The sequence below is a fragment of the Chionomys nivalis genome, chromosome 26 (genome assembly GCF_950005125.1).
Source record: "Chionomys nivalis chromosome 26, mChiNiv1.1, whole genome shotgun sequence".
Taxonomy (NCBI): Eukaryota; Metazoa; Chordata; class Mammalia; order Rodentia; family Cricetidae; genus Chionomys; species Chionomys nivalis.
Genome location: NC_080111.1, coordinates 26,745,055 through 26,763,582, shown reverse-complemented (window position 1 = coordinate 26,763,582; position 18,528 = coordinate 26,745,055). Strand labels below are relative to the sequence as shown.

The window sequence follows — 18,528 nt, the reverse complement described above, 5'->3', positions numbered from 1 at the left end:
CTATGTGCTGTAAAAGACAAAAAAAGTTATATAGTATCTTTTTGGCACTGAATTGAGTTACTATTTACCATAGTAAATAAATTACACTTGACTTGACACACTGTGGCTACTTTATAATATGCCTCAATCTTGGAGTGCAAGCTCCTCATTATGGAGATACTGTTCACCAAGATAATGTTGAGTTCATGTTTTCTAATTTAGACTCAAAGTTCAAGATAAAGTAGATGACGTTCATTTACCAACTAATACATTAGAAAATGAACAGATGAAATCAAAAGAACTTCAGTGTGCTTTAGCAACAGAGAAAGCCAAGTCAGGCCACAGCGAAGAGCAGGATGAAGAACTTAAGGTATTGTCTTTATTATCGTGGAGAGTTCTAAGTATTGAGGCTTTCTCGGTCCAGTTGTCAGTCTTCTCCTTTAAAAGGTGTAAGTTGTTAATGCTGTCTTTAATATTGTTGCATAATTGTCTAGGCCATAATAGAAGGAAAAGTTAATGTTGTGATACTGTGTGTTTCCTTCCCTAACGTTCCTCCTACCAGGGATTGCAAGGCCCCTTCCCTGGCAGCTGAGTGCTCTATAACACACAGATCTCCTGTCTGCCCTTATTTCTGCAGTGTCACTCATGAACCTGTGAGTTTCAAAGGCTGTCCTTTTGTCTTTGCTTGCAGTTCATTGGGGTAGACGCTCCTCCTTCCTTGCTGTTTTGATTAATATCCCTATTTTAGGGTATTTCTTAAATAATCTGAGCTTCGGTATTTCTGGATTTGACCTGTTCTCTGTACTGTTTATTGCTGCCTTTGCTTGCCTTTTTAACACACACACACACAGAGAGAGAGAGAGACAGAGACAGAGAGAGACAGAGAGAGAGATTCTAAATTTTGCATATGAGTTTTAGCCTCCATGTGTATCTATGCACCATGTGCATGCATTAATGGAGGAGGTCAGGTGATGACATTGATCCCATGGGACTGGAGTTACAGCCATCTGTGAGCTATCTGTCAGTTCTGGGAACTGAACTCAGTCCTCTGAAAGAACAGCCGTTAACCACGGAACCACCTCTCCAGCCAACCCAGCAAACTTTTTAATGACTATATGCAGGGGGCAAAGTTTGCTCAATGAACATTAGAAAACAAAGGAGCAGCTATCTCAGATGCTCTATAGACATCTGGCCATTTTGCATTAGGGTCCTTCTTTCCAAAAGACTGAGACAGAAGAATTCAGTTTCTATCACATGCTATCAGAAATCCACATTGCAGAAGAAAGAATTATGCAGCCAAATCTTGCCATTTTTTTGCACATTTCCTTTTTAAACTCCAGTTTTTAAATTAGTCTTTTAAGTAATCAGTTTCTTCATGGTATTCCATCCATGCGTCATTCTTGTTCTCATCCATTGCCCACTCTCAGTGCCTTCTCATGCTCCCTGCCCATCCTCCAGTTCTTTACCTCCCCACAAAGAGTTCTCTTTGGTTTTTTGTTTCGTTGGTTGGCTTTTCAAGACGGGGTTTCTCTACATAGCTGTTCTGGAAGTTGTTCTGTAAATAAGGCTGGCCTTGAGCTCAGAGATCTGATGTGGGATTCCCCTGTGTATGCTGTGAATATGTTTTGTTACTATTGGTTAATGCCAAAGGCTTAGCAGAGTAAAGCCAGGCGGGAATTCAGAACAGATATAGAGTATAGGCAGAGTCAAGAGAGATGCCATTTCGCTGCAGAAGGAGAAGAACACGCCAGAATTTTACCTGGTAAACAGCCTCGTGGTGATGCACAGAATAATAGGTATGGCTTAATTTAAGATGTAAGAGCTAGCTAGGAATAGACTAGAGTCATTGGCCAAACACTGTTATAGTTAATATAGTTTCTGTGTTATTACCTGGGTCTGGGAGGCCAGAAAATGAACGAGCAGTGTCCAAACAGTCTCCTTCTACAAAAGATCCATCTGCTTCTGCCTCCCAAATGCTGGGATTAAAGGCATGCACCACCACCTCCCAGCAACCCCTTTGTATTTTAATTTCACATGCATTCCATGCCCTCTCTTCCTCTCTGAAGTTGACCTCCTCCCCCATGCCCATGGTTGTTCTCTGCTTGTCATGACACTGAATAACAGCTATTTTCTTGTGCCGTTATGTATAAATATGTAAACATTTAAAAATATGTTTTATTAATATATTGCGAAGGTAGCATAAGAACATACATATTTTAAAGATAGTAATTTGGAGAAATGTACTCTGCTTTATATTTAGCTGGAGAAGTTTGTGTTTATATCCTTGATGCAAGCAAGCCATTTGGCTGTCTAAATAATTCCCTCTATGTACTGGATAACAATTCTGTCTTCAATTACCAAGTGCTTTCATGTTGCTGCAAAGTCATGGTTATATACTTTAACAGTATTTTTAATATTAACGTGTTCATCTCAAGGATCTCAGATTCATTCTGGAGGACCAGAAACAGAGGAATATACACTTAGATATACTTCTGGGACAACAAAAACAACTATTAAATGATCTACAGGAAAAAATGGAGTCACAGAAAATATTACATAATGCACAGTTATCAGAAGAACAAGGCCGGAACATAATGCTCCAAGTTCTTCTAGAATCTGAAAAAGTTAGAATTCGGGAGTTGAAGGAGAGCTTAGACAAGGAGCGAGAGCTGCATGCCCAGCTGAAGGACAGAGGTGATGACCTGCAGCCCCAGCCGGTCGTCCCTCCTGCGGAACTACTTCAGCACCTACAAGAACAAGTAGAGGAAAAGCAGAAACGCATAATCGAACTTGTAAATGAATCTCAAAAATATAAACTGGATTCTTTGGAAACTAAATATCAGATGGAAAAGGACAGGCAGATTCATCAGAAAACCTTGCAGCTAGAAAAAGAAGCAAACAACCTGGGCCAGAGAAAAATGGAGGAGCTTCAGGGCAAAGTGGAGGAGCTTCAGCTCCAATTAGAAGAGAAAAGACACCAGGTACACAAGCTTGACCTCGAGGGAAAGCGACTACAAGCGATTATGCATGAATTCCAAAATCAGGAGCTAGAGCGGGAGGAAAAACGGAGAAGTAAACGACTCGTATATCAGAATATTAATGAGGTAAATGTTTGTTTCTTTTACTGTATGTATGAAGGCAGGAGAGACAGGTCAGTAGGTTGTATCTGCAGACCTGGTTCAGTCTCACACCAACGTCCACAGAGCTGCTCTCTGACCTCTGGATGTACCTTGTGGCATGGGTGCACATAGACACACACAGTCACACACACACAGTGATAACAATTATTTTAAAGTTATAAGTAATTTTAATATGTAACAATAATCTTTATATTTTAAAATACTTATGTTCAAATCATCCCAAAAACAGTGTCTGTAGAATTTTATTTGAAATATGTATAGTAATTTTGTTCCCTCAAGAAAGTTATTAGGATAATAATAACTTGTTTCTTGAGTCTGTTTGATTGGGAAATCTTGTCCCATCCCTTTACTCTGAGGTAGTGTCTGTCGTTGAAGTTGACATGTGTTTCTTGTAGACAGCGGAAGGCTGGATCCTGTTAGTATCCATTCTCTTAGCCTGTGTCTTCTATAGATGAGTTGAGTCCATTGAGATTGAGAGATATAAATGACCAGTGATTGTTAATTCCCATTATTTTTTTGGTGGTAGTGTTTGTGTGTTTTCCTTCTTTGGGATTTCCTGGTATGAGGCTATCTGTTGCCTGTGTGTTTTTGGGTGCAGTTAGCTTCCTTGGGTTAGTGTTTTCTTTCTAGTACTTTGTGTAGTGTAGTCGAGGTTTCTTTCCTGTCTGGTTCCCACAGTCGTTAAGTCCCAAAGAAATCAAACAGAGGTCTACACTAATCATAAACTGATTGGCCTATTAGCTCAGGCTTCTTATTAATTCTTTTTTTTTTTCTTATTAATTCTTATAACTTACATTAGTCCATTATTCTTATCTGTGTTAGCCACGTGGCTCAGTACCTTTTTCGGTGGCGTAGTCACATCTTGCTTCTTCGGTGTCTGGACAGGACTGCCGAGGAATGGGCTTCCTCCTTCCCAGGATTCTCCTGTTCTCATTGACCCACCTCTACTTCCTGTCTGGTTGTCCCACCTATATTTTCTGCCTGGCTACTGGCCAATCAGCGTTTATTTAAAACATAATTGACAGAATGTAGACAATTGTCCTGCATCAGTGTCAGGCTGGGTTTGTGAATAGGTATTATTTAAATTTGGTTTTGTCATGGAGTATCTTGTTTTCTCCATTGATGGTGAAAGAAAGCTTTGCTGGGTATGATACTCTGGGCTTGCATCCATCGTCTCTTAGTGTCTGAGCACATCTGTCCAGGACCTTCTGGCTTTCGTGGTTTCCATTGAGAAATGGGATGTAATTCTGATAGGTCTGCCTTTATATGTCACTTGACCTTTTTCTTTGCAGCTGTTAATATTCTTTCTTTATTCTGTATGTTTTGTGTTTTGATTATTATATGGCGAGTTTTTTTTTTTTTTTTTTGATCAGTCTATCTGGTGTTCTGTATGTTTATGGTACCTTCTTTAGGTTAGGAAAGTTTTGTATGATTTTAAATATATTTTCTGTGCCTTTGAGCTGGAGTTCTCCTGCTTCTATCCTTATTATTCTTAGGTTTGGTCTTTTCATGGTGTCCCAGATTTCCTGGATGCTTTGTGTTAAGAAATTATTAGATTTAACATTTTCCTTGACTAATGACTAGTATTTCCTCTCCGGTATCTTCATCATTTGAGATTCTCTCTTCCATCTCTTGTATTCTGTTGGTTATGCTTGCATCAGTAGTTCCTATTCATTTACCCAGATTTTCCATTTCCCGAATTCTCTCTGTTTGTGTTTTCTTTATTGCCTCTATTGCAGTTTTCTAGTCTTGAACTGCTTACTCACCTGTTTGTTTCTTCTTCGTTTTCTTGACTTTAAGAAATTTACTAATTTCCTTCGATTTTTGTCTTTTCCTCCATCTCCTTATGGGAATTTTTCATTTCCTCTTTTAGGGTCTCTATCATCTTCAGAAAGTTATATTTAAATTTTCCTCTGCTGCCTCTGGATTAGAATGATCAGGTCTTCCTGTTGTGTGACCACTGGGTTCTTGTGTTACCACATTGCTTTTTAGGTTATTGAGTGAATTTTTGCATTGATGCCTACCCACCTCTTCCTTCAGTTGGTACTGACTGTTTCTTTGCCCCCTGGTCCAATCCTTGAATTTGCTGTCTGTGTCTTAGGGAGCTGCTCTTAATCTACTCTGTGCAGTCACTGTCTGTGTCTCAGGGAGCCGCTGAGGTCTCTCTTGGCCCGCTGTGTGCGGCTGCAACCTCTTGGTTCTCTGTGTGCAGCTGCAGCCTCTTGGTCCTCTGTGTGCAGCTGCAGCCTGTAGTTCAGAGTTCCTCTGAGGTAGCAGGGGATGATAGTTTCCCCTCAAGAAAGAAAATGAAATGCTGCTCATTTGTGAGTATTTTTTTTTCTGTCCAAAATTGCCAGGAAGCCACCTGGAACGTTACTGACGAGCGAACTAGAAATTGGGTTCTTCAACAAAAAATGGAAGAAACCAAAACCACAAGCTACGCAAAAGTGATTGAAACAAATGGAGGAGCAATTGTCTCTTATAATGATGTGCACGTTATCAGACAGAAACTTCAGCATTTGGCTACGAAACTTCAACTACACGTAGCCCAGAAAGCCTGTAACAGGTTAGCCTTCTGCCCGCTCTATAGAAATGATACTCTTAACAGATCAGGCAGGAGTGAGAAAATGTTGGATTTTGGTTTTGTTCTCTTTTATTCAGACAGCATCTCACTGTGTCGCTCTGGCTGGACTAGAATTCACTCTGCAGACCAGGCTGGCCTCAGACGTACAGAACAACCTGTATGCCTCTGCCTCCTGGGAATAAGGGCATGCAACACCACACCCATACCAAAAGAGAAATATTTTAAAGATAATGCATGTCTGCATTAGATGGTGTTCTTTATCAGGGCTTACCTGTCTGGAAACAACTACGCCTTGAACCAGAAAGGGGTCATGTTTAAGAGTAAACTGACAAGTGAAACAGAGCATCCTTTGCTGCTAGTGTGTGTTAGTGACACAGACCGAGCGGTCTTAGCCTCTAGTGTGTGTTAGTGATGCAGACAGAGTGGTCTTAGCCTCTAGTGTGTGTTAGTGACACAGACAGAGCATCCTTAGCCTCTAGTGTGTGTTAGTGATGCAGACAGAGCAGTCTTAGCCTCTAGTGTGTGTTAGTAACGCAGACAGAGCATCCTTAGCCTCTAGTGTGTGTTAGTGATGCAGACAGAGTGGTCTTAGCCTCTAGTGTGTGTTAGTAACGCAGAGCATCCTTAGCCTCTAGTGTGTGTTAGTGATGCAGACAGAGCATCCTTAGCCTCTAGTGTGTGTTAGTGATGCAGACAGAGCAGTCTTAGCCTCTAGTGTGTGTTAGTGACACAAACAGCAACCCTAGTCACTAGTGTGTGTTAATACAACAAGCAGAGTGTCTCTAGCCTCTAGTGTGTGTTAAGAAGTGTTATTGTGAGATCTGTTTTGACTTTTTGTCTTTTTTATAAAGACAAGAGTTTGAAGTATCGGATGAGGATGTTTTAAATTGGGTTCGAGAAAGAATTGATCGACTTATTTTGCGAGTACAAAGACTAACTAGCTGTCCACATAATGAGGTAAGACTTTTTAAAATTCTTTGTAGAGACAACAAATATCAAATGAAATTATCCTCCATCCAGGCCTAGGAAGGTGTGCATCCAAATAGACTAGGGTCCCAAAAAGCCAGTACATGCAGTAGGAATAAGTACCCGTGCCATTATGGCTTGTCAGTCAGCCCCCATTGTCAGCCACATTCAGAGTCCAGTTTGATCACATGCTCCATCAGTCCCAGTCCAGCTGGATTTGGTGAGCTCCCATTAGAACAGGCATGCTGTCTCAGTGGGTGGACCAATCCCTCGTGGTCCAGACTTCCTTGCTCATCTTCTCCCTCCTTCTGCTCTTCAACTGGACCTTGGGAGCTCAGTCCAGTGCTCTGATGTTGGTCTCTGTCTCTATCTCCATCCGTCACCGAACAAAGATTCTGTGGTGATATTCAAGATAATCATCAGTGTGACTATGGAACAAGGCCAATTCAGGCACCCTCTCCTCTGCTGTTCAAGGACCTAACGGGACATCCCCATGGACACCTGGGATCCCTTCTAGAGCCAAGTTTCTTGCCAACCCTAAAATGGTTCCCTTAATGAAGATATCTTCTTCCCTGCTCCCATATCCACCCTTCCTTCATATCATCCATCCCACTCCCCCAAGCTCTCCCCAGTCCTTCCCTTCTCTCTATCCCTCTCCCCTTTCCCCCACCCCCATGCTCCCAACTTTTGCCCGGCAATCTTGTCTGCTTCCAATTTCCAGGAGGATCTATATATGTTTTTCTTTGGGTTCATCTTATTATTTGGCTTCTCGAGGCTTGTGAACTATAGGCTCAATGTCCTTTGTTTATGGCTAGAGTCTACTAATGAGTGAGTACATACCATACTCATCTTTTTGGGTCTGGGTTATCTCACTCAGTATAGTATTTTCTGTTTCCATCCATTTGCATGCAAAATTCAAATTGTCATTATTTTATACCACTGACTAGTACTCTAATGTGTAGATGTGCCACACTTTCTTTATGCGCTCTTCCATTGAGCGGCATCTAGGTTGTTTCACTCTAAGTCTGTTTTCCTTGTCTTCTGTGCCAGTGCTCTCCCTCACATGCTCTACCAGCTCTGCCTGCTCCAGCCACTCTGCCTGCTCCCTCACCTGCTCCCTCTCCTGCTCCAGCCACTCTGCCTGCTCTCTCTCCTGCTCCAGCCACTCTGCCTGCTCCCTCTCCTGCTCCAGCCACTCTGCCTGCTCCCTCACCTGCTCCCTCTCCTGCTCCAGCCACTCTGCCTGCTCCCTCACCTGCTCCCTCTCCTGCTCCCTCACCTGCTCCCTCACCTGCTCCCTCTCCTGCTCCAGCCACTCTGCCTGCTCCCTCACCTGCTCCCTCTCCTGCTCCAGCCACTCTGCCTGCTCCCTCTCCTGCTTTGCCAGCTCTGCCTGCTCCCTCACCTGCTCCCTCTCCTGCTCCAGCCAGCTCTGTCTGCTCTCTGCAGTTGCTATGCTTTTCTGTGACTCCAACTGTGAACCTCCCCGTTCCCTCAGCATGAGCTCTCCTGCTCTGTCCAATTGTTGCTTGAGGTTCTGGGGCTTAGGTGGACAAAGTGACAAGAATTTTGACCTGTGGACTGTTTTGGTATAGGCCTTTTTCTTAACCTGTGGCCCAGGCTTCTATTTTCAGCTAGCTACTAGACATATTTGTGTCAGGAGGTCACAGACACAATCAAACCTAAGCATTGTTTTCTCTTCCACCTTTCTTCCTCATACCCCTTTTCTGGTTCTGATATCACTCAGTGTGGAAAGCCGAAAGTCACCATAGACCGTATCCTTTACTCTTACCTGTACATGGAAGTAGTCACAGGCTATGGAAATGTCCTCTCCTCTCTCCCTTTCCTCTGTCCTCTTCTGTAACCTGTTACAACTCCTATCCATACTAGCAGGTACCATGGATGTGCACCTTCCCTATGCTGTTCTACCTTACACTGCTGCCAAAGGCTGTAAATTTTGTTTGTGATAGCCCCCCATCACATCCTCCTTGGATCCTTGTCACCTTGTTTAAGTCTGTTGACAAAGCATCTGCAGGCTCCTTCAGAGCGGCGCTCTTGTGTGAGCTTCTACCCTTCTATGCTCCTCCTGTTTCCCATGTCCTCCCAGCTGTCTCCTGCCTGGACCCTCTGTGTGTGTACTCCTCCTCCTTCCTGTGTCCTCCCAGCTGTCTCCTACCTGGACCCTGTGTGTGTGTGTGTGTGTGTGTGTGTGTGTGTGTGTGTGTGTGTGTGTGTGTGTCTGTGTGTGTGCTCGCTCCTCGTGCTTCCTGTGTCCTCCCAGCTATCTCCTGTCTCCTGCCTGGACCGTGTGTGTGTGTGTGTGTGTGTGTGTGTGTGTGTGTGTGTGTGTGTTCCTCCTGCTTCCTGTGTCCTTCCAGCTGTCTCCTGCCTGGACCCTCTGTGTGTGTGTGCTCCTCCTTCCTGTGTCCTCCCAGCTGTCTCCTGCCTGGCAGATTTCTACTATTACCGAGCACAAGTTCATGAACTCTGTTGGTGTCAGCACCTGTTTCCTCATGTACATGTGTGTCTATATAACCTTGTGTTATTTTGTTTTTCCAGCACAGCTTAGTATCCTCCAGTACCTCTTGTACGGAAACCATATTAAGACAAATCTCTGAAGTAACAGGACATGTTAACCAGCTAACCGAGGAAAAGAACAACTTACGGAACATTATCATGCAACTGGAAGAACAGATAAAGTTTTATCAACAGACAAGTGCTGATAGAAATTGTGTACGTTTGTTTTTAGAAGTAATTCAAAACTAAGTATTTCTCTCTAGTTCTATTTTTAACCATAGTATAAAAATTCCATGTATGACTCTTATTAGGATATGTGGAATATATTATATACAATGACAACAATAATAAAAATTCCTATTATTGAGGGACACTTCTTTACCACATTCTGGGTTTTATGTGCGGGGGGGCGGGTGCGTGTGTACGTATATATGTGTGTATATATATATGTATATTCTATGTATATACATAGAATTGCTCATCTGCATCCAGCCTTGTACATGAGGAAACGAACTCATATTCAATCTAAGGCCTAAAGATGTTTGTGTCACTGAAAGCAGACATACTGAAAGAGATGTTCAAATGCAGATACTGATTATTATTCTCATCAGTTACTACTTACTACATTTATGACCAAGTGAAAGATGATGTTAATTTGAGCATGGAATCACATGCCTTTAATCCCAGCACTCTAGAGGCAAAGGCAAACAGATCTCTGTGAATTCATGGTTAGTCTGGTCTACATTACCAAATCTCTGACTAGTCCTCCTTCACCACTGGGACATTGTCTAAAAAAAAAAAAAAAAAGTTATTTCGGGCTAATAACTTACTCTCTGAATTCAATTTTTTTTTTAAAGCTACAAAGAATAGGGCTAGTCTCTATGTTTACCCTTATATTTTAAAGCAGAAAAGGCCATCAAAACAACCACATAGCCAAGTGGATAATGTGTTCATGTGGCCAACCTGAGAGTCACTCACTCATGTCGATGCTGGCTTCTCTCTACTTCAGTGATAGGTGATCAACACTTTGACCCAGGCCATTGTGTTTGTGACTGTGAGCTCCCTGTAGTGTTAAAAGACCAAGGCTAGGTAATCCACTGTGATTTAATTCAGTCTTCTTGAAAACTTGTGACAGGCCATGTCTCTACAGTTCTCTAGGTTCTCATTTGATGGTAGTGCTAGCATCAAAGACATCATTGCCTCAGAAAAAGAAGTCTGGAGCAACGAGAAGTTGACTCTTCAGAAATCCCTGCAAAGGGCAGAAGCAAAAGTGTGCCGACTAAAAGACGAGCTGAAAAATGACACTGTACATCAGCATAGGAGCCCTGAAAATGCAGTCTTTAAGGTGCGCACACCCCTCTGGTTTACTCCCCATTGAACAGACCATAGAAATATAGTTGCTGCTCAGACTGTGTCCCGAGGGATCACTCTTCAATCTGCTGTGATTACAATGTCTTCCTGGTCACAGAGCTGTAAAGAGGCATGCCCAGAATTGCAACACATGCAGCTCTGCTTTTCCTGCTGTCAGCAGTGTGACCTTATTCCCCAGAGTCTTGTCTCCTATTAGACACACAGAACTCTTGTGCATGGTGTAAGCACAGCACCATGACTGTCTGGAAGAGCATCGTGCCCTGTGAGTGGTCTCTCTAAAGCAGTAGTAAAACTGCCATGATCAGTTCATCTAAAGTCCAAAGTGAAAAGGAAGAAAAGTATCTGGAATATTTGTTCCAGCTATGGCACGGAATACAGTGACAGAAAACATTAACTTATTCAAGAACATAAATTGATAAGTGATTGTAATTTTAACAAAGTATTTTAAAACATAAATGATAATGTTAAAATATGTTTGCTGGGCTGGAAAGATGGCTCAGATGTTAAGAGCATTGCCTGCTCTTCCAGAGGTCCTGAGTTCAATTCCCAACAAACACATGGTGGCTCACAGCTATCTGTAATGGGGTCTGGTGCCCTCTTCTGGCCTGCAGGCATACACACAGACAGAATATTGTATACAGAATAAATAAATAAATAAATATTTTTTTAAAAAATGTTTGCAGTAAATTTGAGTAAAACAGCTAACCCCAAAATAAACACAAAACATAACTCTGATTTTAGAAGTTTTATTCCAAAGGCTTCTTCTGTCTCCTGTCATGTCAGGTAACACCATGAACAACAAACAGCCTGGCCTACAGCCTAACCCTTGTCTTCTGTTTTCATCTAGGCAGTCCCCTCTGGAGGACAGTTCAACTGACTTCTCTGGTCTTTGTTTTCCCCTTCTTTAAATATAGAGAATTTATGGTAAATACTTGCGAGCTGAGAGTTTTCGGAAAGCCCTTGTATTCCAAAAGAAATACCTGCTGCTGCTCCTGGGGAGATTCCAGGAATGTGAAGAGGCCACTGTGGGGCTGCTTTTCCGCATGACAGGATTCCCAGGCTTCCGCAGTCCTGAAACAGAAACCAGCCGCCCAAAGGGATTGGCCATATTTCGCAAAGCTGTCAGAGTGTCTATTGCAATTACAAGGTAAAGTTGTGAAGGAAATTCATTTCGTCCTAAACCTTCTAAGGACACGTGAAGAAGGCTCTGTAGACATCTTGCTTGTTTCTTTCAAGGTTTTCACCTTGTAGCAGAATCTTTCCCTGGAAAGTGTCTTTCCGGGTATTCGGAGCTGATGACTCCAGTCCAGATTATCCTTTAAAAATTGTAAATAATCCCACCTCACACATATAGATCATAAAAGGTGAAGGAGGAAGGATGTTTTTAAAAAATTACTTAGGCTGGTACATTTATTTATTTTCTTACTTGTTAAAATAAGTCACTCCACAGTGCCAAACTGAAGAAAGCCTGGTCTGAGACTGCTCAGGTCTAGAAGGCCAGGCTAGGAACTTAACATCTGTCCTGTATGTGGCTACAGTAGAGTGAAGACCCCAACTGTCTTCCAGTCCTGACCCACTGGAGTCTTAATCTGGGCTTCTCCCTGGGTCTCTTTCCTTTTGTCTCTCTGCAACCCGAGTCTCAAATTTTGGTTTTTAAAAAGTTCTGCCAGTCAAAGGATGGCAGCTAGTCTTAATGGGGTTTAGCTGGTTTACCTTTGTTTTTCTCTTTCTTATTTTTATTTGTATGTGTATTGATGTTGTACCTGAGTGTATGTATGCATACCACATGTGTGCCTGGAGCCTGCGGAGGCCAGAAGAGGATGTCAGAGCACCTGGAACTGGAGTTACATGGAGCTCCCATGTTACCATGTGGATGCTGAGAATCAAATGGGGCTCCTCTGAAAGAACAGCCAGTGCTTTAAACCACTGAGCTATCTCCCCAGCCCTTCATTTTCTTTGGAAAATAAGGCACAACTAGAAACTGTTGAGAGAATACTGTCAAGAAACTTAGTTCACAGATGGAACAGAAAGAGGTGACAAGCTCAGGGAGGCTGAGCCTCTGTCTGCCATAGAGTTCTACACAGGATCTAGGCTTTATCTACTGCTGGCTTCTACCCTGCCTTCCTCCTCCAGGCCTTACTGTTGCTTCTCAGCTCCACTCCTTTCTCACCTCTCATTCCCTACCTCCCCTTGTATAGGATAAGCCAGGGGTAAGCACAGGTGGGTGCATTAATACAGACAGCTTGGCCTAGTGAGGATGGTAGAATACCTGGACCTTATAGACAGGAAATGGTCTTCTGATGTGACGGGAGTTAGCCTGCAATGCTGAGAAATGCCATGCTGAGAAGGTACCATGAAGGAGGGAAGCTACTGTCAAGTCTTCACCTCCCTGCTTTAGGGGTGTGGTTTGAGATGGGGTCTCATTATGTCACCCTGGCTGTCCTGGAACTCACTCTTTAGATCAGACTGGCCTAAAACGCAAAGATTTATCTCCCTCTGCCTCCCAAGTGCTGGGGTTAAAGGTGTGCACCATGAAACCTCTCTAATCCCTCCCTTTTTGCCCTGCAGTAGGCATGTGATATTTTGACCTTTCTTACACTGGACCCTGAAATTGGCATTTAGAAATTAAAACTGGTACTCCAAAAAGTTCTGTAGCCCAGGGCAGAATGGGCAGTCAGCAAGGAATTCAGGTAGCTGGGGGCACAGCCCATTCCTTTTGAAACCACCGCTATTATTCCTGCTCACGGGCTCTAACACACCCCATATCTCTGGCCTCCTCTCACTGCCTGTGGAGATTTGCTCCCATCTTTCATCTACCAGACTCCACTCTTTCCTCCTCTGTCTTTTACCTTTCACTCTTCCCTTGTTCACTCTTTCTGTCCACTTTTGCTCTTAATCTCCTTCTTCCCCCACTTGTAGACTCATTGGCCTCTTGGGGAGACGGAAAGCTCAGAGCTCTGCCCTGTGCCTGGTGACTTGGCCATAAACCAACAGAATACATGCAGTTTAACTGAGGCAGTCATGTGATTGTCCTGAGATGTGTTCTGTGTTTATAATTAAATGGCATAATTTTGTTGAGTTTGTATATTTGTATTTACATAGCTGTCCTTTGAGATTTTATCTTGTGGTCTCTTTTAGAATGAAATATTTGGTTCGGCGATGGCATCGAGTCAAAGCTTCTGGCCCCAACAGTGTTAATAGGGATGGCTTTGGAGTGGGTCCAGGTAAGGTCAGATGACATAGTTTCTGTGTATGACTCTGAAATTGCTACATGTGTAGTAGCTGTTACATGACCAGTTCTAATGCTGATACTGTCCAAAGACCGTGAGCAGCCTTAGAGTAAGGCTAGGGACTTACAGAATTAGAGCCTGATTTCTGGTGCACGTAGACGGCACCAAGCCCTGTTTTTCTTCATGGGTTCTCCCAGGCCTCTGATAGGCAGTTACTGTTGCTGATGCTGAGCCATGGAGAGCACCTGCCGTTCGCCTCAGATTATCCAGCAGGGAAATAGTGGAGCCAGGGCTGGAGAGCATTGCTCTTAGTCATGTGGAAGAATTGTGGTTTAAAGTTTTTACAGTTTAGCATTATATTTCTGAGCATGTTATACAATAATGGTAACTTTAAATTCCTTCTCTCTACAGCCAGAACTCAGTAAGCAAAATGTTAGGGCTGGAACAATTCAAGCCATAAGGAGGCCAAAAGCTGGAGGGCACAGAATAGAGGACACGTTGTGATGTCAGGGCTGTGCCATGTCCAGGTGTCCTGACTTCTGAGACTCAGAGGAAAGGAAGGATGTTTGGTTCCTGAGAGTATTTAGGATAGCCTCACACTGAGATGAAATCCTTACCATAGGCACTTGTGTTGGCACAAGCAGTTAGCAAATCTTGATTTCACTTTTTTGGTTTTATTTTGTTTTGTTTCCACTAAAAGAATTGGTTTCATTAGTATAGGGTTTTTACCACATCATCTTCCCCCACCCCCAGAAGCACACCCACTCGGAAACCCTTCCCCTTTGATCTTATATTTTACAAATAAAATATTCCAGTGAGTTTATTTTCTTTGAAGCATAGCTCTTAATTCATGTTCGAAGGTAATCAGAAAACTACTGTTCTCTTTAAGCAAGAATAGAAACTGACTGTAAATAGCACATAGTATCATATATTGCTTTTTAAACCCTTACTGGATTTATATCTGTCTTCTGAGGCTTGGTGCGTTTTTCTTTACAGTGATGTATTCTGGGTTTCTTTAGGTGTTGAAAGGACTGATCCACTTTATCATTCCACCAGTGGACTGGAACTGTATCCAGATCCAAGGCAAATGGCACATTATAGTTCAAGATCAGACCTGGATTTCCCGAGATCTCCCTTACCATTTAATAGGTAAGAATTTATCGAACCTAGCTGGAGTAGATATAGTAATGTTTCAGAGAGGAGTGGACCAACTGTTAGAACTTAAAAGTACTTTGCATTATAATAGCTAGACATCTTTAGTTATATGTAGTTTCTATATCTTAAAGCTCAGAATACGAGCTATTTCTAATTTCTAAATGGTTTCTAAAGGAAACAAATGCTGTAGCTATAAATGTGCTGTAGTTAGACACTGGAAAAGTACATGCAGGAACAGTTGATTTGCACATGTCCATCATTCACTGAGCACTCTGCAGCCTTGGTACTGGGCCTTCTTATGACAATAGCATCTTTGAGCTTAGTGAAGAGTTACTTCCTTGTTATCCTCTATTTAGATGTCTGGGAGTATAGGTCAGATAGTGCATAGATCAGGGAAGAGGCAGTCTGGCAACTTGTCTGACTGTTTCTGTGAAATTGGATTCTGACCATACTCTAATCCACAGGTACCCAGGAACTCTTGTAGATTTCAGTCCTGCCCTGACAAATCCTCAGCTACAGCAGTATAACCCTGGCAGAACGCTGACAGATTATGTCACCCAGATCGATGCACTTCAGAGACGACTCGGAACTACTTTACAGTCAGGTGCTGGATTGTACCACTTTTCTGTTGTGGCAATGCTAGACCCACCCATCTCTCTAATTCCATGACAGGTTTCTTTGGGTTAATCGAATCTTGTAGCTTGGTGCATAAGTACCCAGGTTGTACCAGCTTAAACTCTGACCAGCAGAGAACTGGCTCTTCATTACTCCCAAGTTCTATCAGCAGCTCCTGACAGAGTGATTTGGTACTTTCTTCATTTGGATTAGACAAAATTCATGATGAGCTCTGCCAGGGACTCTGAGACTGAGGTCCACAGCAGAACCTGTTCTTCATATGATAGAAAGCAGTAAAGTGTAGAAGGCAGAGCAAGCCTTGCCCTGAGCGAGTAATGCAGCCATTGTCCCCATTCCTAATTGTCCTTCTACATGTCATTTAAACAAGCCATCCCTTGCACTGTAAGCATCATCTTTTCTCTCCTCAAAAGTTCAGTGTCATACACTCCATAGAGTGGACTTTAAGGGCTGGAGAAATGGCTCAGCAGGTGAAGGCCATTGCCTCCAAGCCTGAGTTACTGAATTCAGTCACTCTGATCCACAAAGTAGGAGAGAAGCAACTCCCACGAGCTGCCCTCATGGGTTATCATCGCACTGTGGGTTATTACCTACATACACATACAGATAAAAATATGAGATTTAAGAGATTTTTACAGGGGCTGGAGAAATGGCTCAGTGGTTAAGAGTACTGACTATTCTTCCAGAGGACCCGGGTTCAATTCCCAGCACCCACATGGCAGCTCACAGCTGTCTGAAAATCCAGTTCCAGGGGATCTGACACCTTCACACCAATGCACATAAAATAAAGATAAATAAATCATAAAAAAAAATTTTTAAAAAAGATTTTTACAGATAGATTTTGTAAGAAGTATCTTTTGTATATACTTTATATAGAGGCAGATTCCATTCATCATGGAAAATCTTCCCTGCCTTCCTTTGCTCACTACTGGCCCCAAAACTGAATTACTTTGTTTAAGTTACTGTGCTAGCAGTTCACTTTGATGCTTTTGCTTTTTAATTATTTATTCTTTGTATGGGTGGGTGTTTTGCCTCCATGTGTGTATGTGTACCTCATTCATGCCTGTGCCTGCAGAGGCCAGAAGAGTGCATCAGATTAGCTAGGATGGGAGTTTCTGGTGATTGTGAGCTACCATGTGGTTGCTGGAAACCAAATCCAGGTCCGCAGAAGAACAGTCAGTGCTCTTGGAAGGCATTTCTCCTGTCCTAATCATTTTTAGGACTCTCTTTCTATGAATACACATACTATGGACTACAGAAGTAATTTTTTAACCCAGGCAATCTTCAGTCACAAAACACATGAGCATTGTCTCACTTCCCTTGCTTGGTGACTTCTAAATGTAGTCAGCCTCTTAGAACTAAGGTTGAGTTATAGGGCTGAAGAGATAGCTCTGTGCTTAAGGATTCACTGTTTATTCTAGAAGACCTGCGGCTGCTTCTAGCACCCAGTGTCAAATAGCTCACAACTCCCTTGTAACTCCAGCTTCAGAGGATCCAGTCCTCTAGGGTATCCTTGGACTGTACTCACAAGTATGTGCACGCACACACATATATGTTTAAGAAGACAATTGAAGTTCAGGTCTGAAGTCATGGGGTTTGTTGTTGTTGTTTTACGTTAATGCGTATGTGCACATCTGGGCCACAGCATGCGACATTGAAAAGCCTTGTGGAAACTGGTTCTGTCCTTCCTCCATGTGGGTTCCGGACATCAAACTCTGATTGTCAGGCTTGCAGCACCTCCATTGAATCATCTCACTGGCCCCCAACATCTTGAGATGGTTGTAAACAGATCATCTGCCTATGTGAACTGGCTGCCCTGATATTGGTAACAGTCTGATTCTCCTTTTTTTTATTATTATTATTTTTTTTTTTTATTTTACAGGTTCATCTGCCTCCCAATATCATACTGGTATGAGGAGATAATTTTCAAATCACGCTGTCATGAGGAGAAAGCATTAACTGAATTTTAAATAGATTCCCTTTGTAAATCAATGGCTCTTTTGTGCTTTTTTATTGTGTATATATATTGTGTGGGACCAACCAGTACAAACACACTTACGGTTGTATACAAATCCTTGCCAGCACATAAAGACAAACTGGAGTTTGTGTATATAAACACCTACAGTAATCATTAAATTACATGTATATTTGTGGAATGCTAATTTAAATGATTAAATTATAAACTGTATTTATCACATGGGTGAAAAGGTTAAAGTTTTTCAAATGCTGCTAGATGTGTAGCTCGCAGTGTCCTGCACTTTTCTTACAAGGTTACATGTTTCTGCCTAATATATTTGCTACTGGTGATGAAGACACAGCATCACTTGGAGAGACCTATTTTTGTATAATGGTAGAAGTTTTGAACTTTACTGGGCTATTTTGTCAAGAACTGAAATAAAAATGACCTCACCATTTTCACCATACTGTATTTGAACCGTCTTCATTTTTAACTTAGCCGCAGCTCAGCTTATGGTACATAGCATCTTCTTACTTCTCTCTAATAAGGAGAACTTAAGATCCAAAAGTGGGTTTCTCTCTCTCTCTCCATTACAGAACATCTTCAGTGTGCCTTTGTATGAACTAACCCTAAGTGAGTGTTTTCAACTCCTAAGTTGGCATTCTCATGATTAGTCCATATTTTATTACATTTAGTGTTCTTGTGTCCAAAGAAGCCTCCTCACAAACCTAGGGGAAATCAGCTCAAAGAATATTAAATTGTATCAATAAGAGTGTAGCAAAATTCAGGACGCCTCCTGCCAAGCCAGCCAAATTCTAGTTGGGAAACTGAGAATTCAGCTCTCCGGAGGGCTCCCTGCTAGCCCAGCGTGGACTGCAATGGCAGTATTGTTGTTTACATCCAGAAGATACTGTTCCACTTCAATGGTCTTTGATTTATAGGAAGACAATCACAAAGCTGTACATTTCTGGGAATTTCTAATTAATATCATTTCCC

At 42.3% G+C, this 18,528-nt stretch overlaps 1 protein-coding gene across 9 annotated transcripts in view; it reads left to right on the top strand.

Moving 5' to 3' along the window:
• Positions 1–17,988, top strand: part of Akap9 (A-kinase anchoring protein 9) — a 122,582-nt gene extending 104,594 nt beyond the window's left edge. For 8 of the 9 annotated variants that reach the window (XM_057758361.1, XM_057758359.1, XM_057758356.1 and 5 more), the window contains 11 exons: positions 202–349; positions 2,415–3,083; positions 5,477–5,685; positions 6,555–6,660; positions 9,229–9,402; positions 10,337–10,531; positions 11,472–11,704; positions 13,696–13,781; positions 14,807–14,936; positions 15,407–15,546; positions 17,458–17,988. In XM_057758361.1, coding sequence (XP_057614344.1) covers positions 202–349; positions 2,415–3,083; positions 5,477–5,685; positions 6,555–6,660; positions 9,229–9,402; positions 10,337–10,531; positions 11,472–11,704; positions 13,696–13,781; positions 14,807–14,936; positions 15,407–15,546; positions 17,458–17,498 — 2,131 coding nt within the window. In that variant the 3' untranslated portion in view covers positions 17,499–17,988. The remainder of the gene's footprint in view (positions 1–201; positions 350–2,414; positions 3,084–5,476; positions 5,686–6,554; positions 6,661–9,228; positions 9,403–10,336; positions 10,532–11,471; positions 11,705–13,695; positions 13,782–14,806; positions 14,937–15,406; positions 15,547–17,457) is intronic. The other variant, XM_057758360.1, reaches the window with a different exon arrangement.
• Positions 17,989–18,528: the final 540 nt, after the last annotated feature.